The 20,744-nt window shown below is 52.4% G+C and overlaps 2 protein-coding genes across 2 annotated transcripts; one reads left to right on the top strand and one right to left on the bottom strand.

The window, feature by feature from the left end:
• Window positions 1-376: 376 nt before the first annotated feature.
• Arl8a (ADP ribosylation factor like GTPase 8A) lies at window positions 377-9,437 on the top strand. Its single transcript, XM_050147815.1, has 7 exons — window positions 377-693; window positions 5,782-5,862; window positions 6,152-6,225; window positions 7,337-7,430; window positions 7,550-7,617; window positions 7,852-7,922; window positions 8,377-9,437. The coding sequence occupies exons 1-7, from the start codon at window positions 571-573 to the stop codon at window positions 8,424-8,426; spliced, it is 561 nt and encodes a 186-aa protein (XP_050003772.1). The 5' UTR covers window positions 377-570; the 3' UTR covers window positions 8,427-9,437.
• Window positions 9,438-12,554: 3,117 nt separating this feature from the next.
• Window positions 12,555-20,120, bottom strand: Gpr37l1 (G protein-coupled receptor 37 like 1). Its single transcript, XM_050147770.1, has 2 exons — window positions 19,452-20,120; window positions 12,555-14,314 (listed from the first exon to the last, which is right to left on the bottom strand). Exons 1-2 carry the CDS (start codon window positions 20,079-20,081, stop codon window positions 13,499-13,501), a joined length of 1,446 nt encoding a protein of 481 aa, XP_050003727.1. The 5' UTR covers window positions 20,082-20,120; the 3' UTR covers window positions 12,555-13,498.
• Between the last annotated feature and the right edge of the window lie 624 nt (window positions 20,121-20,744).

Here is a 20,744-nt window from a genome sequence, read left to right as displayed (position 1 = left end):
GGATTCGGTATCCAGGGATGTTCAGAAGTACCCAGGGATGCTCACAAGCGAACATTCAGGGAGAAAAACCGTACATCCTCTCCCTTTCTTGGGAGATCTTCGTGCCACCGTTCTTCAGCCTAGAAATGCTCTAGCTACCGGCCTTAGGCCGACCAATCCTTCAAGACAGAAAGCGGTGCAGTCAGGGTGGAGCAAACGAGGGCAGCAGAGAAAATAAAATTACAGCGTTCTCCCCAAGCGCCCCCCGTCGCGCTCCTCCCGGCCGCCCCGCCCGCGGCCGCTGGCCCAGGCCGCGCGCTAGACTGGAGCGCGCTCGCTCGGGTGCGAGCAGGACGCGGCCCGGCCCGCGGGAGGGCGGCGGCGGCGGCGGCGGGGAAGGAGGAGGCGCTGAGGCCACACCCATCGGCGAGCGGATCCGCGGGCAGCGCGTCGTCGGCCGCCGCGCTCCAGCCTCCGCCCGCACCGAGCCGCGGGACCCGGCCGCACCGGGGAGGGGCCGCTCCGGGCCGCAACGCGAGGGCAGCGAGGGCGGCGGGGACCCGGCACCGGGCGCGGCCGGCGGCAGCGACCATGATCGCTTTGTTTAACAAGCTGCTGGACTGGTTCAAGGCCCTGTTCTGGAAGGAGGAAATGGAGCTCACGCTGGTGGGGCTGCAGTACTCGGGCAAGACCACCTTCGTCAACGTGATCGCGGTACGAGGGCAGATGTGGCAGCCCGCGCCGCGCCCTAGGCAGCCCGAGTCGCCGCCTGGCGTGGCCGGGCACCGCCGGGCGCCGGGCAGGGAGGAGCCGGCTCCGGGCGATTGGGGCCTAGCACGGTTCTTGGAGGACCAGCTGGCATGCTACCCGTTCTCAGGCCTGGGCTGGGATGGCAGGGCTGGGGGCGGGGTAGCGAGAACGAGGGGACCGAGCTGGAGTTCCGTTGCTGGTGGCACCGAGAGGTCTCCAGGCATCGGGAGTCCGCCGCAGGCTGACAGGCCCCCGTGGCTCGCGCACAGGGGGCATGACAGGGCGAAAGTGCCCGGGCCTTCCCGCTCCGCGCGTGGAGGGTCACGGGACGCGCGGCCCGAGCGTGTTACCAGGGGTCCCTGCCAGTCCAGCCCCACCCCGAAAGCTCTGTCTCCCCCTGGCTTGACGCGGAAGCCCCAGCCCATCTGGGCGGGGGAAGCTTGACTCCCTGGAGGCAGAGGAGTCAGCTGAGGTCCCGACTCTAGCCCAGACTCCTCCCCGGAACCTGTCCCGGGCCTGCGGTATCGCGGGGGTCCAGGATGGATGGCACCATAAAGGGAGTTGGGAGACTCCACTTGGCTCAGAAGTTGCAGGAGTAGATACTGTGGACCGGAGAGCAGTAGCTGGAGGGGCGCCATCCACCTGGGGACCAGGGCAGAGCAGCTCCGAGGGCTTCGGGGAGTCAGGACTGGGGGTGGGGTGACTGCAGTTGTATGTCTGTGCCAGAGGAATGGTGGAGAAGGAGTTAAATTTTCTCTTTAAAAAAGAGGAAGATGAGCTCCCTGGGTGTGTGAGCTGAGCTGCAGTAATGGCTGCAGCCTGTATTTCAAAGATAGGCAGGACTGGGCTTTTGGGACCCGGGAAAGCTTGGGACAGGGGCATAGTTTTTCGCAGAACCCAACGCCGTTCCCAAAGATGGGTTTTTTCAAGAGAGCTGTGAATTAGCCATATACAGGTAAAAAATGCTGTTGTTTAGGTCTGCAAAGGTGTGTGGCCAGTCAGCTTCGGTACCGCCACTTGCCTGTATTGTATTGTTGCCCAACCTTGAAGCCCCACAGGGCTCGGCGTCCTTACTGGAGAGCCCTTCAGAGGGGATATTAGTACATTGGGCAGATGGAAGGCTGGATGGATTTGGGACTTAATGGATTGGGCATGGGCACGCGCACTCTCTCCCCTAAACATGCTCTGCCATTGACATCTACACACCCCTCTGCCCAGTGTCCCTTTTTATTCCACAGAACCTCTGCTGAGGTTTGGGACATGTTTTTCTGAGCTAACACATGCCCCTGGCTTTCTGTCTGCCATGCTGTGTCCCCTAGGATCAGAAACCCTGGTTAGACTTGGTGTTGACTTGCCTCTTGGGCTACCGGTACAGGAAATCAACACCTGGATTTCCACCTGTCTCTGCAGATCTAGGTGGCTTGGTTTGGGGCATTTAGGTCTGGGAGATGTTTCTGGTATTTCTCAAAAGGAGAAACTAGCTGCTTGCACTCAGCCTAGATATCCCCTCCTGTCCCGAGGGAGTGTTACTAAAGCCATGCTTCTGTATAGGGATACGCAGACACCTAGGTGAGTTCAACTTCCTGGCCTGGTTCTGCCCTTCAAGACTAGCATCTTCTCGGAGTATGGAAGGTCAGGGATAGAAGCCAAATTCTCCAATTCTCCTGCCAGAGTCAAGAGGTTCTTTGAAACTAAGCACCCATGAAGCATGTATGTAACCCCATCACTCCGGATATTGAGACAAGATCCCAAGTTGAGAGCAGCATGGGCCATAGAGAGAGACTTAGTCTCAAAAAAAAAAAAAGTTTCTATGGTATTCAACCTTCCTCGGGTCCCCAGCCTCTGTATTCTCCATTTTGATATAAAATTTACCACTGAAAGATAAGCCAAATTTTCCTTCTCTGAAGAGACTAACTACCCCTTCGAGGGCTGCAGGGAATTCCAGCATCCGGGTAACTCTAGCTTTCTCAAGCCCACCAGAGCCCCCACAGGCACTGTGCCACTCCCTGTACAATCACAGGAAGGTTCGAGACCCCTGGGCTCTGTGCCCATGCCCACCGCTGACTTTCTGAATTGCCTTTGCTGTCCCTTGGCCTCTGTTTGTCTCAGCAAACAGAGAAAACTCCTTGTGTTTTTCTCCCGACTCCGGGGTCTGAGTGTGAATAGGAATTGTGTTCAGTGAGCCCAGATGCTCAGCAAGTTAACGTCAACTAGAGAGAAAGTATATACAGAGCCATTGCGTACGTCCAGGAAACTGAAACTACTGAGTACAAGAAAACTGTGATACTAGAAAAAATGGGAGATATGTTTTTGTCCAAGAGCAGCAGAAAGGTCCTTCTTTTCTCTTTGAGGCATAGTCTGGTCTTGAGCTCTCGTGCTCTGTGGGTGTGTGTTGCTGTGCCCATCAAGGAGGTCATTTCAGATGTCTTAAAATATGGAAGGCTGTCACCATAGAAGAACTGGTCTTGGAGTACCCAAAAGGACTAAAGAACAAAGGGGAGCAGTCACAGGAAGATACGTTTTTGAGTCATAAAGAACTCTCTGATAGTTTGAACTAACCCAGGATGGAGTGAAAGCCTCACACAGCGGAGCACACCTGTAGTCCTAACCCAGGCAGGAGGAAAATGGAGGAGCTCGGAACATAGCTTAGTTGGTAGAGGGCTTGCCTAACGTGCGTGATGCCCCAGCACCACATAAAACTAGACACGGGTGCGCGTGCCTGTCATCCTGGCACCAAGGAGGTGGAGTCAGGAGGACAGAAAGTTCACGGTCATCTTTGGCTACCTGCCAGCTTGGGATACGTGAGACCCTAGCTCACAAATGAAAACAGAAAGAATGACTTAGAGAGGATTCAAGTAGGAGACAAAAGATGGGGTTACATGACGTGAAGTTGCCCCCATCCTTACAGGAAGAGTCTGAGTCATTAGCAGGGAAATTCAATCATAGCCTGATTGCAGCCTAGCTCCAAATTCACAACTGAGCAGAAACGGAGTGGTGGAGGGCGTGGCCGTCTGATAGCCCCCACCGTCCCTCTTTCTGCTAGTGGTCCGTACGTCCTCATCTGTTTGGGAACATGTGGATCTTCTGGTTCCCAGAGATCAACGACAGGTCCCTGCTCAGAGCCACTTCCAAGCACTTGTGAGCCATATCCATCAGGAGCCCTACAGTCGCAGCTCTCCTGGTCCTGACGGAGGATTACTTGAGCCCAGGAGTTGTCGCCCATCCAAGTGCTAGCCAGGCCCAGCCCTGCTTAGCTTCTGAGATCAGAGGCATCAGGCCCTTTCAGGTACTACAGCTTAATTATCTCTAAGCGAGCCTGGCAACATAGCCTGAATTCAATACCAGGATCCCACAAAGGTTGCAGGAGAGAACCAGCTCCCAGAAGTTAGCCTCTGACATCTCCAGGCCTGCTGCGACAACACACACTACACACAGATAGATGATAGATAGATGATAGATAGATAGATAGATAGATAGATAGATAGATAGATAGGAATTAAATTATAAGGTGTGTGCAGGCTTTGTTTTTGATTTTGGTTTTGGTTTTTGAGATAGGATCTCCTATAGCCCAGGCTGACCTCAAACTTACTATTTAGCTGAGACTGACCTTGAACTCTTGATTCTTTCCTCCCCCTTCCTGCCTCCTGAGTGCTGGGATTTCAGGAGTGTACTGAGACACTACAGTGCCATTTCCATAAAGGATTTGAGTATCTTCAGATACGGGTAATTGAGGCAGGCCTGGACCAACCCTGTGGATACCAAAGGATGAGTGTACATCCAGGGGGCTCAGCTGTGGTTCTCAGATGCGGAACCCCTGCTATACATTGTCACCGGGTGTGATTCCTGCAGATGCAAGGGAGTGACGCACTCATCCTGTCTGCCTGGGGGACTTCACTGAGGCTCCCAGGCACCGAGTGAGAGCTGGTTATCTGCTGCTCCTTGGCTAGTGGTCAGAGCCCCTGACCTCTGTGCGGGAGTCAAGCAAATTAGTGTACTATTGGGTAGGAGACAAAAAGGCACTAACTGTCACTCTCGGCTTAAAGATAAAGTCAGCCCCCTCCCCTATGGCCTTCACCCGCTCTGCTGTTCTTAGCTTGAAAGTGAAGATGGCCTGGCAGGAGTTGGGTCTGGCCTTCTTTAAAGCCTGTGGCTACTTTAGAATAGTTCAGAGATTTTAAAAACATTGTATAGGGGGAAAGGGAAAATTACTAGAAAAAGAAAGGAATTGTGGGAAGTGGAATCACTGTCCGCTCCCAGATAGTCAGCCAGCACTAATGTTGTTACTATAGACCTGGCTCCTCCCCTGAGGAAGTTTCAACCCAGTAGGGAAACGTGTGTACGTGAATAACAGAAATTGCGGCTTACCCGTGGTGGAGTACAAGTCAACACTTTGAATAGTCCTGCAATTATTTAGTGCGCACTGCATTCTGAGGGTGGTGAATTCAGTTCCAACCCACCCATCCAGACAGGGTCTCTTTCTACAGCCCAGGCTGTCCTGGGTCTCTCTATGTAGACCAGGCTGCCCTCAAACTCTCAGAGGTCCATCTGCCTCTGCCTCCCCAGTTCTGGGATTAAAGGCGTGCGCCATCATGCCCACCTTCTAATTTTAAAAAAAAAAACAGTTCACTACTAATTTGACAATATATCTGCTTTCTTTCCTTGCTGTCACTTTTGTTGGGCCTCATTCTCTGGGAAGTAATGATTGTCCTTCTAGCTCAGCTGGGGCTGAGTAAAGGGGCTTCTGGTAACAAGAACTGTAGGCTAGACCTTGGGAAGCCCTTTCTCCCTGTTTGGACTGAGAGACTCTGAGATTGCCTAGGGACTTTGGGCCTCCTCCCCATAGAGCTGCAGGTGTGGATGGTACCTCTGCTGATAACCACCCATCTTGCCTGAAAGCGGGAGACGGTCAAGAGATACCTCCTGTGAAAACTCTGAGAAAGTCTGGCCTGACGGACGCATCACCTTGCAGACTGTTGTTCTATACCCACCAGGGAGGGCATATCTGGGTCCTGTCCATGTTGGCATCTTTTCCAATCTGGCTTTTCTTTTTAGTCAGGACAGTTCAATGAGGACATGATCCCCACTGTGGGTTTCAACATGCGCAAAATCACCAAAGGGAACGTGACCATCAAGGTGAGGGCAGAGGGCTGCTGAGGACCACGTGTATTTGGGAGGGCAACCGAGGCCCCTGGGAAGAGCCAGCCGGGGAGGGCAGAGTGGCATCCTGTTGCTGGGGAGCTGGGAGAAGAGAACCGAAGAACTGGAAGCTGGAGGGCTGGGCGAGAGGGAAACCAGGCGGGAGAAAAAGAGACGTGCCCCACAGGGTAGCGGGGACAGCGGAAGGGAAGCTTGAGAGATGAAATTGCTTTCCGTTGTCTGCCTGCTCCTGAGGCTACCCTCTCCCCACCCTCTTCTCACTCAGCTCTGGGACATTGGGGGGCAGCCCCGATTCCGCAGCATGTGGGAGCGTTACTGCAGAGGAGTGAGCGCCATCGTGTAAGTAGGATCTCCCACCCTCCCGCCTGCAAGGACTTCAGACCTAATGTAGAATCACATAGACATGGTCTCTCTGTCATAGCTGGTGCCTGGACATAGCCTGGTTTTATTTTGCATACTGTTTATCTTAGTAAATATGTACTCTGGGCAGTAGCACCCAATTAGAGAACTGGCCAGCCAGGCCTGCAGTATCACTTAGGGTATTGTCCCCCAACTCAAATCATCATGTCTTGAATTTGGGGTGAGTTAAATGATTCCTTCCCTTGCGTCTTAATTCCATCTAGACAGCAGATGTAACTTGGTCGGAAAGCTGTTGCCTGGCGTGTACGAGGCTCGGAATTCAACCTTAGTGCCGCATGCAGAAACCAGAAAAGAAAGAAAAGAAAGACGGGGGGCGGGGGTAGGGGATGTATAATGTATGCACAGCTTAGTTTTTCTTAACAGAAAACATTTTTTTTCTTTTGTGACAGGGTCTCCCTGTGTACGCCTGGCTGGCCTGAATCTTACTAGTGAGATTCACTATGTAGACAAGGCTGACTTCTAACTCGCAGACTCCAACTCTCAAGTCCTGGGATTTGGTGCATGCACACCATGCCCAGCTTAAACCTGGTGTTTATATTTTTAAGAAACAGCATCATAGCTGGATGGTGGCCCACACCTTTAATCCCAGCACTCAGGAGGCAGAGGCAGGTGGATCTCTGTGAGTTCGAGGCCAGCCTGGTCTACAGAGCAAGTTCCAGGACAGCCAGGATTACACAGAGAAACGCTGTCTCAAAAAAAAAAAAAAGAAAAGAAAAAGAGAAAGAAAGAAAGAAACAGACCTCATACCCTGCTAGGAGAGAACCCTTTTCTTTATCTCTAGCCCTATCTAGGCCAGATTTATAGCTAACCCTACAGGCCCCAGCTTCCCAGAGGGCAGAAGCCTGCAGCACGTTGCCCTGTGGGTTGGGGAAGGTGTTCCCTGAGTCAGACCAGGGTGGTCCACTTCTCCAGAGGTGACCAGGTGTTGGAGGAGGAGGAGGAACCAGAGGTGTTCTTCCCCTCAGCTGCTCCTCTTCCTGCCCGCCTCAGCCCACCGTGTCCCCATGCTGTCCCTGCCTGCCTTCCCCAGGTATATGGTGGATGCTGCAGATCAGGAGAAGATCGAGGCCTCCAAGAACGAGCTCCACAACCTGCTAGACAAGCCCCAGCTGCAAGGCATCCCGGTCAGCGATGGTGGAGTGGGTGGGAGAAGGAGCGGGCCGGAAGTCACTGGGGGAGATGGCCCCATGCAGGCATGCTCCATGCCCTTGTCCTAACCCTCCTTGGCTTCTCTTCTGAATAGGTTTTAGTCCTCGGTAACAAGCGAGACCTAGCGGGAGCGCTAGATGAGAAGGAGCTGATTGAGAAAATGTAAGCTGGGGTGGCCTTTCTTTGTGTGCTTCAGCTCCCCAAATACCCCAGCTGACGAACACGTCTGGGCTGGGCCGATTGCTATTCTCAGTGTTCACCACATGGTGGCAGCAAAACACATCTTTCCAGGAGCCTCGCCCTCCTCTTTGACCAAGAAAAAGACCCTGCCTTCCCCCAGCCCATACCCCTTGGCTGCCCCAGCCTCTGCAGATTCTGCTCTGATCTCCCCCGCAGGAATCTGTCTGCTATCCAGGACCGAGAGATCTGCTGCTACTCCATCTCCTGCAAGGAGAAAGACAACATAGGTGCGTGGCTTGGGGAAGTTGTTAGCACTCTACCAGGAGTGGCCTTGCAGAAGGGAGAAGAGAGGAGAGGGCTACTTCCGGTGTGGTAGCATAGGGCTCTGGAAAGTTCCTGCCCTGCCACTTATCTTTAGTCCTGGGGTGCAGCGGGCAGCTCGGAGGCCCAGTTCTGAACTTTGCCTCAGTTCTATGTTCCAAGAGGAACCACCCACTCACTCTTGTACTTCTGAGATTATCATAGGTTGAGCCAGGTATTCCAGGCCCTTCTGCTGAGCTTGCTGGGCTTTGTGTCTTTCCCATCACAGTCGGGAGCTGTTACAGGGGTCACAGCTCTTGGCTTGATCCTGGCTGCAGTCTCAGGAACCGGGATTAACTGTTTATGCCTCTCAGGCCTTATGGGCTGCTGCAGGATGCTGCAGGCAGCAGGCCTGATGACCTTCTCTCTTGTCTCACTCAGACATCACCCTACAGTGGCTTATTCAACACTCAAAGTCACGGAGAAGCTGAGACTGTGGCTCTTCTCCTTCGGACCAGGGACCACAGTCACCTAACCTGAAGCCGAGCTCCCCGCCCACCGATGTCTCCCCCAAACCCACTGCTCCTCACCCAGTGTGGGGAGGGCCCTCTGGGGCTCCTAGAGTCCCATTCTGCTGAGGTTTGAACTCCTGTTTTTATTGTAAAATAAATCCCCCCCCATCTGCTCCCCTAACCTCTCTCTTTTTCTCTTTGTCCCTCCCTCCCCTCCCAACAGCCCTGGCCCCGCAACCCCTGTCCTCACTTTCTGTCCCACCCTCTACCTCCCTTTTCAACACCTCTGTTATTGTCCTGTGTGTACAGTATATATATGTATATATATTTTAATTTTTTAATTTAAGCAAAGACTTAAGATCAACCATTTGATGCTGCAGGGGCCAATCAGGACCTGGGAGGGGCAAACTGGAAAGATGGGAAGAGATGCAGGGTCAACTTGGGGCAAGTTCAGATGCAAAAAGGTGGTCACTGGCTGGCACTTGGGGCATGTACCAGCCTGGCCACTGGTGATTGTCCCCATGTCCTGTAAAATATTTCTGTCTCCCAGTAAAGGGCCTGAATACTCAGGCCGGCAGGAGCCTCCTTTCTGTCCCCAGCCTTGGTAGGGCCACCAGGCACAACCAGGTAGCAGAGACCACCAGGCCTAAGAGGGAGGAAGCCAGTGTCCATGCCATCCAAGCGACCCCCGTCCTCACTATTCCCAGCCCCAGCTCCTGCCTCTACCCAGGGCCTCCACCTCCATGGCCCATTTCATTTTCTGTTCTCATCTCACCGAGTTGTACAAGGAGAGAACTCAGCATGGGGGGTTGGTTCTTTGGGTTTTTTTTTGTTTGTTTGTTTAATTTAATGATTTGTAAAGTGATGTTCCTCTTCCTTTTTACACTTTCCAGCTCATATTTAACCTCTGTTTGGAAAATGATTCTTGTAACTGTACATTTTTTTTTTGCCTCCTAATAATGACAATAATAAATTACCAATTTTGTGTTGGGGGCGTGTGTGGTGCTGGGTGTTTGCCACTGACCAGCAGACTCACAGGGACAGCAGTGCCCATCTCACAGGGAAGGCCACGGGGTGCCACACCCACAGGAAACACGTGCTCACACTGGCAGCACAATGGCCTGTCACAAAACAGCCTCCCACACGTGTCTGGGCTCTGGTGCCGCCTGCTCCTCATTCTCTTCGGCCTCGTGTAAGCTGGCAGCTGCCAAGCGGTACTTAGCAGGTAGTCAGAGGAACTACTCAGACCTGGCCCATGCTTCACTGTTCAAATAGAACTGCTGTTTCTCGACAGCTACTTCAATCTGTGGCCCCTCTCCATCCATGCCTGCTTGGTCCCCATAGCCAGAGTTGAGCCAGAGCCAGAATTCTGCCTCTACCCCTTCATTCCTAGTTCCCACTAGGAAGAAGTCAAATGTCCTCCAGGGGTATACTGGGCCTGTGGAGTCTCCTTTGCTATCTTAGGTTCAGGGCTCTTGGAAAGGACCAACCATTACTCTATGGATGGAACTCCTACCCTGCCTAACAGGAGCCCACAGCCCCAGTGCCTGTGGGCCCTCCTTGGTTCAGTGTGGATCCAATCCTATTTAGTTTTACACTCAACTCTCAGACATCCCCCCCCCCGCCCCCCCACTCCCTCGTCAGCCTGGACAATAGATAGAATGCCCAATCTCTTTTCACCCTACCTCAGCAGCCACCTTTGTCTTTGGTTTGTGAGAGGCCTTGGGCTAGGCCACTCTCCAACCACGAGGAGGATTTCCTATTGCTGAGGGACTTTGAGGAACGGGTCTGAGAATTGAGCTCAGTGGCAGAGTGCTGATCTAGTGTGCAATAGACCAGGCCCTGGCTTCCATTGACCGTGTGGGGAGAAGGTTTGAGAATGGAATTTGCCACCAGCTAACTGATTCCCAGGAGTCTTCCTCCTCCTTAAGAGTATGAGGTGTGCCCCTTGGTTAAGGATGATGGTGGCCCAGGCTCTGTCCCCTGCCCTGCATCTAGGAGAGGACCACTGTCCTCATTCATGGGAATGTTTCAACGCTGACCTGCTTCTTGGGTTCTGTGTTCTCCAGATGAGGTTTTTGTGAGAGAAGACAAGCTGATTATTAGGACATGCAAAACCATTGCCCTGCACCGGGAACTCCTGCAACAGATATGCAGCAGGGCCCAAACCATGCAGCGGATATGCAGCAGGGCCCAAACCATGCAGCGGATATGCAGCAGGGCCCAAACCATGCAGCGGATATGCAGCGGGGCCCAAGCCACCTCTTCCTTGAATGGGGACAAGCCATGTAAACCATCGTGTTTGGGTTCTCTGATGTCAAACGAATGAGTTCATACCTGACCAAGGGACTAGAGAGGTGGCTCAGAGTTAAAGAACACGTACTGCTCTTGTAGAGGACATTGGCTCCTAGCACCCACATCAGGTGGTTCCAGAAAGAGCTAACACTTCTGACCTTTCTGGCTCTGAACCCCTGCCCACATAACCCAGCACAGATGGACACACACAGACAATTAAAAATTATAAAAAAAAAATATTTAAAAACACCTGACTAAGTCCACTCTATATTGCTCAAGATCTGGATTCCCAAAAGCATGGAGCCTTGCACTCTGCCAGATGCTTAAGCCCCACCCCATCTCCCAACCCCCCTTTTTAGTGGTGGAGGTGGAGCCCAGGACCTTGAACATCCTAGGCAAGCAGTCTGCTGCTGGTCTCCAGCTCCAGCACAGAGCATGTCTGGCCTCATTTAACGATCACAGGCCTCTGTGAAGGACTGATTGTTCTGTTTCCCAGAGTGGGGAGTGGAGACAGGTACACTCAAGGGTTAGAGCTGAGCTAGGATGAAGATACGCAGTGGGGGCCTAGCAGAGGACACCCCCCACTGGCCTCAGGCTCTGACGACTGTCCTACTATGGATGTCAGCATCTCTCTCTGAGCCTCACAGCTCAAGTCCATTGCCCACCCTTGAGCCAGCCACCCCACCCCCTTAGCCTGGGACCCCAGAGCAACAAATCCCACATTGTTCCCTGGCTGGCACAGACTGGAGGGACAGTGGCTCTTTCCCAAGGCTGGCTAGTCTGCCGGCTAGTTTTGCAAGCCATTCACGTTAGCAGGCTTGGAAAGCGGCAGCAGGGTAGGGTCTAGGAGCCACCATCTCTCCCCTTGAGCTCTGGGCCAGCCAGCGGGCAGGAGGGAGGTCCAAAGTGTGCCCTTTGTGGAAGAGGCCACCAAACAGGATGCTGAACCACCACCACCCCTCCAAGCCTTCCACCCACAGTCCTCTCCCTGCCCCTGATTTCACCTCAGATCACCCTGGCCCACTTCCTCCCCCCTTAGAAAGTTATTGGTGCGTGCAGGAGGGGGTGGAGGGAGGAGTTGGGAAAGCACCCCCTTTCTGGTTCTGCTCAGAGACAAGGGTCCACTTTGCTCCCTGTCCAACTAACGCATACACACACACACACACACACAGTTTCTAAAGAAAAAGCTGGAGACTGGTCACTGTAGCAACAGGTCTGCCGAGAAATGGGTGGGTGTCATTCTCCAGCACAAAGGGTGTGTGCGCAGGGCAGTTCCATCACTTAGCAACAGCCTCCCTCTCTCTTGGCCAGCATCACTGGCCCTGGGGGGGTGGGTGGGGATGGGTGCCAGGGATCAAGAACAAGGCTGTTCAGATTCCAAGTAAGTGGGGAGGGAGACTTGGATGCTGAGTGGACCAAGGCCCAAGGGAATGGGTGCCTGGGCAAAGAAGAATAGAGTTGGGCCGCTCATGACCCCATGCCCTTGGGGACCTAAGCTGGTAGAGGTTCTAGGTTGGCCTGACGAGCAAGTCTTTGTGGAACCCAGAACTGAGCTCCAGATAAGTGTGGCTGCAGAGAAAGCTGGGCATGGGGGAAAGGAATGCCAGTGGCCTAGGCTGATAACCCACCCAGCAGAGAGAGGGGGCCTCAGGGGCAGAGCTGGGGAAATGACTTAAAGGGCAGGCCCAGTAGGAGGCGCTACTGGCTGTGCTGGGAACTACTGTAGAACTCTGCTGGGAAGGGTGGGGGCGGGGGGGGGGGGGGAGGCAGTGCGGGTAGGCAGCTGGGCCATCTCAGAGCCAAACAGTCCATTCTAAGAAACTGAACAAGAGCAACTGTTAGAGGGAGGGAGGCTGAGAAGCTCTGTGGCCCACGAAAGGAAAGCCCCTGGATTCCCTCAAATGGGGGCTTTGTGGAGAGGGCAAACTGAGCGACGCAGGGACTCCAGAGAGCGGGCTGACTTCCCAGGGGCAGCTGGGTTTCGCTCTAGATAAGGGTTTAGCCCCCCAATTCCTGACACCTTCCCTCCTCTCTGTCCCCAAGGCAGGACAACAAATACAGGCCCAGGCCAAGGAGACTGCCCGGTTAGGAAAAGCCTGTCTACCTGTCTAGGTTCTGTCTCTCATGGACAAGGAAGCTCACTGGGCACAGGGCTGTGGTACCTACTTTATTGTTTTTCCAGAATGGCCTTCTACAGGAAAGCGCCTAACAGGAGGCGGGGCTATATGACATGAGATGTGCCAGGCGCCTCACAGAATGGAGAACAGGAGTGAGAGGATCCTCTGGGAAGACTGGGGGCTAAAACAGACCCTCTTTAGAGGACGGGGTGCCGAACCTGCTTAGGTTGGCCCTCAAGCGGCCCCTGGTCCAGGATGGGGCCTAGTGGGAGTAGAGAAGTGATGTTTGGGGAGGGGCTCAGCCAACCTATAGTCGGATGGGTTCCAAGATCAAAGGGAGGGCGGGCCAAGGGCTAAGCCCAGGCTTGAAGATGGCCAGATTGAGATTCTAGGCAGCTCTAATGACCTGGAGAGATCTCCACCTACAAGTGGGAGGGACAAGGCTGACAGGTCCCTCAGAGCATTAAGATTGGCACTGTCTTCCCATAGGGCTTTGGCAAGCCCAACTTTGACTCAGTGAGCCAAGTCCATCTCTACACAGCAGGATGAGAAGTCAAAGTGAGACCTGTAAGAAAGAACCAGCAGACCGTCTTGAGTGGGATGGCACCCCTCCCCACCTACTCCCATGCCCCCCTAGACTCAGCAAGGTGTGCCCAGGGGCAGGAGTGGGGGTGACTCCCTGGGCTTATGGAAGTAAATGGAGGAGGACACTTCGGTCTTAAGCTTGCTGTCCGCACCGCCTGTTGCCGAAGAGTCTGAGGCCCCGCCGCACTCCTCACAGCAGCAGCAACAGCAGCAATCCAGGAAGGCCTGGCCCAGGGGCCTGCAGATACACAGGAGGAGCACGGGGGTGATGGCGCCCTTGAAGAAGGCGGAGAACTGGTTGATGAGGCCCAGGAGGTCCAGGGTCTGCCGGGTGAGCTCGGTGGAGAGGTAGGCCACCACGATATTGCAGACGTTCTCAGGGAGTGTACAAAAGGCATAGACCACGGTCAGGCCCACCACAGTGCTGTTGAGCTGGCTCTCACACTGCTCGTGCTTGCCTGCCCTACACTCGGGCTTCCTGCCCGGCGGGCCCCGCACCCGCCATGTCACCAGCTGGCAGGTGACGGTGAAGAGGATGGGCAGACAGAAGTAGCAGCCAAAGTACCACCACATGCGAGCATTCTGGTAGGTCATCACCAGCGAGTAGATGGACTCGGGTAGGTTGGCTGAAGGTTTCATGATACACGAGTCCACTGTCCCCATGGTGGGAGCAGGCTCTTGTGCCAGCTGCCACAGCAGGAGTTCAGGCACAGCCAGCATCATGGAGCCCACCCAGATGACAGCCAGTTTAGCCAGGATTGATTGGCATCGCTCAATGGGCCTCACCTTCGGCAGGGTGCTGGTGGCCACGTGGAAGCGGTCTATGCCCAGAGCACAGAGGCTAAAGGTTGTGACTCCCAGGGAGGAGACCTGCGAACAAGGATGTAGAAGACAGAGGGCTCAGCTGATGGGGGCAAAGAGGGTTCAGGCTGAAGAGGAGCATGGGTTACACATGAAAAGCATGACAATGGCTGCTATTGGTGAAACATTTTCTACCCATCAGGCACTCCCTATAGGACATAAACTCTCAACTGTGCCCCGCTGGGGTCAATACACACATATAATCCTAGAAGTCTAATCAGCCATCATACAGGAGAAATGGATGCAGAGGAGTAAAAACTGACTTGTCCTCAACCACACGGCTGATGAATGGTAAATCCAGGGTGGGTACACATCCCTTGTTTGTTTTTCCACTTCCCAAGCTAGAATGTTCTAGGCCTCCCTCCCATAGACCCTGATGCCCCACAGGACACTGGAAGCCACCTCTGAGGAAGAACCAGCACAAAGACGAAAACTGGGCTTAGCCTGGGCGCGGCGGTGAGTGTCTGTTGTCCCAGAACTCGACAGACAGAGGCAGGAGGATCAGGAGTTCAAACTTGGCCGTACAAAAAGTTCAAGGCTAGTCTGAGACGTACAAGACCCTGTCTCCAAACAGAAGGAAGGAAGTGGGGAGGGAGGGAAAGAAGGAATGGACAAATTTGGATCTTTGCAGTTCCTTCTCCTTCCCGCACAGGCTCGTGTGAGATCTTCGGGTTATGCCAGAATGTTGCTTCCAGCCTGCCTGTGTTGACCTGGGCAGACCAACATTGTGGGGAGCAGCCCCTGCAAGCAGCCTGCGCCCACCATCCTTGTGCACTGTTTATCAGGCAGCACCCAGAAAAAGCACCCGTTGGGCCAAGAGGAAGAGGCCAGAGCCGCAGGGAAGGAAGTGCCAACTCGCCTGAAAGGAGAGCCCCCTGAGCTGCTAGCTGATGGAACTCACTGGGGGTTGTGCTCCCCCCTCCTCCTCCTGCTTAAATTCTTCCCTTCTCTGGCTGGGGCGACACAACCCAGGGCTTATTTGCACTGCCACCAAGTGTCCTTTGTAAGAACCCCAACCCCCTCTCTTGGCAGGGACTCCAGGCCCGCAGAGGAGCAGCCTCCAGTCTCTGGCAAAATATCATTCTCTCTCTCTCTCTCCTCTCCCACTCTCAGAAACTTTTCCAAATCTTACCAAGGGGCCATGCTGGGGTCTTCCCTACAGGAGAATTCTGGGCAGCAGCAGAGGCTTATAGCCACGGGCAAGAGCTCCAGTGTGTCTGACCCCTTCCCTCTTCTCCTAAAGCTAAGCTCAAATAAAAGCCAACATGGTCTACATTAATTCTAGGCACTTCGTGGACATTACCCATTTTAGTCCTTTAAGAATGGGGACTAGCCAGCTGTAGTGACACACGCCTGTATCCTAGCACTCAGGGAGACCAGGAGATCAAGATCATCCTCCATTACTTAGTGAATTTGGGGCCAGCTGGAGCTATGGAAAACCCTGTCTAAAAAAATGAAAACAGGAAGAAAGGAAGGAAAGGAAGATTCGGAGCTAAACTTTGGGTGACTGGGTGTGATGGCTCATGTCTGTCAATCCAGCACTCGAAGCTGAGACTACACCATCAGGAGTTCAGGGTCATCTTTGGCAAAGTAGCAAATTTGAGGTCAGCCTGGGCTACATAAGAGCCTTTCTAAAATAATAAAATAGAAGCCGGGCAGTGGGTGGCACACACCTTTAATCCCAGCACTCAGGAGAACTCTGTGAGTTCAAGTTCAACCTGGTCTACAGAACGAGTTTCAGGACAGGCTCCAAAGCTACAGAGAAACTCTGTCTCAAAAAACCATTTTTTTTTTTTTTGATAGCACTAAAACACTAACACTAATTGAGGCTGGCTGCTGAGCATGGCTATTCAGGTCTACAAAACCTCAACCAATTGGGTGGCTCAGGCAGAAGAATCATGAACTCAAGGCCTCCCTAGACTACAGAGAAAGTTCAAGTCGAGCTCGAGCAGCTTAGTCAGAACCTGTCTCAAAAGTAATAAAAAGAGAACTGGCAATATAGCTCAGTAGTAGTGGTAGAGTACTGACCTAGCATGCACAGGCCTGGAGTTCAATCCCATGGCTAAAAAGGGGGCGGGGGTAGCAGCCGGAGGTATAACTCAGCAGTCGAATGCTTGCTTATGTGGAAAGCCAAAGTATGTGGAAAGTACTGAGCAAAAGAAAAATAGCTAGATATTGTGGCACATACTTACATCCCCAGCCCTTTGGAGGAAGAGGTAGGAAGATGGCCATTAGCCTGAATCTGGACTACAGATGTAGGTAAGAACTAGGTCAGCCAGGGTTACAATGGGAAACCCAGTCTCAAAACAACAGCGAAAAGAGTGAAAAGCTTTGGGGCTCCAAGTGCACATGATTAGTACATGTGAAGCCCTAGGTTTATCCACAGCTCCTTCAGACAGTTATCACCACAGATGAGAACACCGAGCTGTAGGCAGGTTAACTAACTTACCCAGGCTGCTTGGCCAGTCATGAAAAGAGCCCAGTTTCTAATATACTCTGTCTGATTCCAAAACCATGTGTTGGCCCAGCACAGTGGGGCCCTTATTTTCAAACGCAGGAGGCAGAGGCAGGCAGATCTCTGTGAGTTCTTGACCAGCCTGGTTTACATGATGAGTTCTAGGTTTACATGGTGAGAGCCTATCTAAAACAAAACCAACCAACAAAAACGCCACACAAAGCTTGTGTGCCTAACCACTTAGCTCACCTAGGCAGTGTGTACCAGGTGACAGATAAGGCTTAAAGACCAACGTCGGGCGTAGAGGCACACACCTTTAGTCCGAGCACTCAGGAGGCAGAGACAGGTGGATCTCGTGAGTTTGAGGCCAGCCTGGTCTACATACCAAGTTCCAGGCTGGGATGCACCACATAATGAGATTTGTTTACCAAACAACAAGAAGACACAAAGATCACATTGAATTTTGGGGGTCTCTTTTAATCTGAGAGGCTTTTGGACCACTAGATAGATGGTGTGCATGGGTTGGGAGTACAGGAAACAAACCATTTCAACTGCTATGCCTCACAGAGTGACCAGTATTGAAATAATCCCTAAAATGCAGCTAACTGGGGGCTTGGAACTTTGTCAAATGCCTGGCTCTGATTCCAGCTCATAGGGAGGCTATTATTCCCTTCATCATTTCCCTTGTAGCTAAGGTTCTTTTATTTATTTTTAAATGTGTTTATTTTACTTATGTGAATGATTGTGTCTGCCTGCGTGTATGTAAACATACCGCGTGTGTGCCCTGTACCCATGAAATTCAGAAGTGGGCATCAGATCCTTTGCAACTGGAGTTAGGGATGATTGTGAACCACTGTGTGGGTACTGGTAACCAAACCCAGGTTCTCTGGACGAGCAGCCAGTGCTCCTAACTCCCGAACCACCTCTCCAGCCCCCTGTAGCCGTGAATTAAAACTGTTCCCACCGAATGTGTTGGTGTGTGCTTTAGTCCCAACACTGAGGAAAAAGCAAGAGGTTTTCTGTGAGTTTGAGGTCAGACTGGTCTACATACTGAGTTCCCAAACAGCCAAGACTATATAGAAAACCCTGTCTCAAAGAGAGAGAAAGAGAAGGCTGTTCCTGCCAATTGTGACAGTACAGGCCTGTAATCTCACCAATCAGGAGACTGAATCAGGAATATTGTGAGTTTAATTGTAAACCACCCTGGACTATATAGTGAAATCCTATCTAACAAAAAAAGGGGGATGTAGTAATACAGGCCCATAATCTCAGCACTTTAGAGTAGAAATAAGATCAGGAGTTTAAGGTCATCCTTAATTACATAGTAAGTTTGAAACTAGCCTGAGCTATAGGAGATCTTGTCTCAACCAAACCAAAACACACACACACACACACACACACACACACACACACACACAAATAAATAAATAAATAACACTAGGCCGAGGCAGAGAATCACTGCAAATTTAAGGCAGGCTTGGTCTATACAGTGAGTTCCACAGCAACCTGAGGTACAGAGTAAGACCCTGCCCTTAAAAAGATAAAAAGGACAAGAAAGAGAGAACATTTAAAAACTAGAAATGAATAAAAACAAAGGAAAGCTGCTATCATAGATACAGAAACCTTCACACATGGATAGATATGTGCAAAGATCTGAAAGTTGTCTCCTTGTGATCTACACAGCCATTCTCATCTAGGTGTTTAACATAACACGGAAGCCCCCATTCAGGGGTGCTCAGTGCTGCTACACTTTAGAGATGCAGAGCAAGCCAGTTAGAAGGGCCATCTGGTCTACCCTCCATGCTTGCTAGCTAAGGAAATAAGGAGAGATGGGATCTGTCCAGGGACAAGCAAAATATAGTCACAGAACTAGTGCTTCTATAAGCTCTAGTACCCAAAGGCGGGGCTTGCCTTTCAGAGCTGCCTTAGGAGGAGAGTGGCTGAGATGACCTTGAAGGTGACGATAAACTTGGTCAGGAGGGAAGAAGAGCCTGTCCTGGTGTTTGCATCCACAGGGAGTAGACACTGACTCAACCTGGTAGGAAACTGGCGTCTCCCTCAAATATTGCTAGGTTTTTGGGATACAGAAGGGTTAAAAAGAGGAGCCATGGGTGCAGGGCAAGCAGGAGGCACAATAAAAGAAAAGGGGAGGTCGGCAGACAGTGGCAGTGTCTTTAATCTGAGTGCTTTAATCCCAGCACTCAGGAGGCAGAGGGTGGAGGATCTGTGAGTTCAAGGCCAGCCTGGTCTACCAAGCAAGTTCCAGGACAGGCTCCAAAACTACACAGAGAAAGAGGGGGGGAGGGGAACCTCAGAAGAGAGAGGGATTTTTTGGGTGGATCAGAGACAGACAGCTTGGAATATAGAAAAAAGGGTGTGGCCTCTGTGTGGTTACTTCTAAAGCAGAAGCCCAGGTTGGACTCAAGCCAGTGGTCTTGCACATCTGCCTGTCTGCCTATTCACTGGCCTGACTTTCTTTCCTGAGAGCTACCAGAAGCCAATACTGAGTTTGTTCCCTTCCCTGATAGAGCTTGCCTCCCCCCACAGTGACACAGAGAAAACTAGTTGAGTGGGAACCCCAGAGTGCTGGGATTACACACACTGCAGATCTGCTCTCTGGGTCTCAGCAGGGACTGGAGCCCCTTCCCTGAACTACAAGCCTACAACTGAGCTATAGAAAGACATACTTACCTCCATGAAGGGCACAGCCCGGCAAGAAACATCCCCCAGGAGCCTCTGCTTGGTGATCTCGTTGAAGATGACAATGGGGAGGCAGAAGAAGAGGACCAGGAAATCCCAGAGAGCCAGGCTGGCGAGGATGGAGTTCCATGCACTCTTCAGATAGTAGCTGTGCCACACAATACACATGACAGACAGATTGCCTACGATACCCACAGCAAACACCACCAGAGCCAGGAGCATGACAGCGTAGGCACTGTAGGAGCTCTCAGTCACCGGATACAAGGGGTTCTGAATCTGCAGCCTCTGACTTGGTGTCCCGGTCAAGTTGGCCCTCAGCTCTTGTCCACTATCTGGGGTGGCCCCATCCTTGTCTGGGTTGGGGCTAGTGGCCACCAAAGTCTTGGTGGGCTGCAAGCCAGCAGGATGGATGGGCCTGGGGTACTCAGCCCACTCCTCAGGTACATAGTGTTGTACCTCCTTGGGCCCCTCGTCCTTGGTGCCTCTTCGGGGTCGACTCTGCTGCTCCTGGACCTTCGCTCTATGCCCACCCAAAGATGAGTTGGCAGCCCCAGAGACCCCAGTCAGCCCCACAGCCAACGCTACAGCAAGAGAGACAGCCAGGGGCCACAGCCACCGCATGGCCGGGAAAGCAGGGTGTAGCTGCCTCAGAGAGGTGAGGGCAAGAGACCTAAGGGCTGCGTGGAATTAAAAGAGGCAGCTGGCAGCTGGGTCCGCCTCCAGTCAGGCGTCTGGCATGGCTGGCCCTTCCTCCCATCCCGTTGGCCATGGTCTGGCCAGGGCCCTCTGCTGGACACTTAGAAGTCTGTGCTGACCTCATACATCATGTCCTCCATCACACCCCTTCTCAGGCTCCAAGGACAGACTGAACAGCCCTCAAAGGGACCCGCTCCAATCACTGGTACCAGGGAAATGAGGTTTGCTAAGTGGTGTCGAGGCAGACTATAACTGGAGCGTAATTCTTCAATTCTAAGGCAGATCCCGAATGATAGGCCAGGCATGGTGGCTATTCCTGTAATCCCAGCATTTGGGAGGTTGAGAAAGAAAGACAGGAGTTCAAGGTTACCTTAAGCTACATAGCAAGATCCTGTTTTTGTTTTATTAAAAAGAAAAAGTGCCAAGATGAAAACAGAAGAGTAATTGCTGAAACTATAAGATACTTAGTTAGGTGTGCCACTCAGATGGGTTCTTTTTTTGTTCCTATGATTTCTTATTTTCATTCAATGTGAATTTGTATTTTTCCTGCATTTATGTCTGTGTGACGGTGTTGGATACCTGGTGCTG

This window comes from Alexandromys fortis, unplaced genomic scaffold, assembly GCF_014885135.2.
Source record: "Alexandromys fortis isolate MF-2015 unplaced genomic scaffold, M_Fortis_MF-2015_v1.1 scaffold_58, whole genome shotgun sequence".
NCBI lineage: Eukaryota > Metazoa > Chordata > Mammalia > Rodentia > Cricetidae > Alexandromys > Alexandromys fortis.
This window is presented reverse-complemented; position numbering and strand designations above follow the sequence as displayed.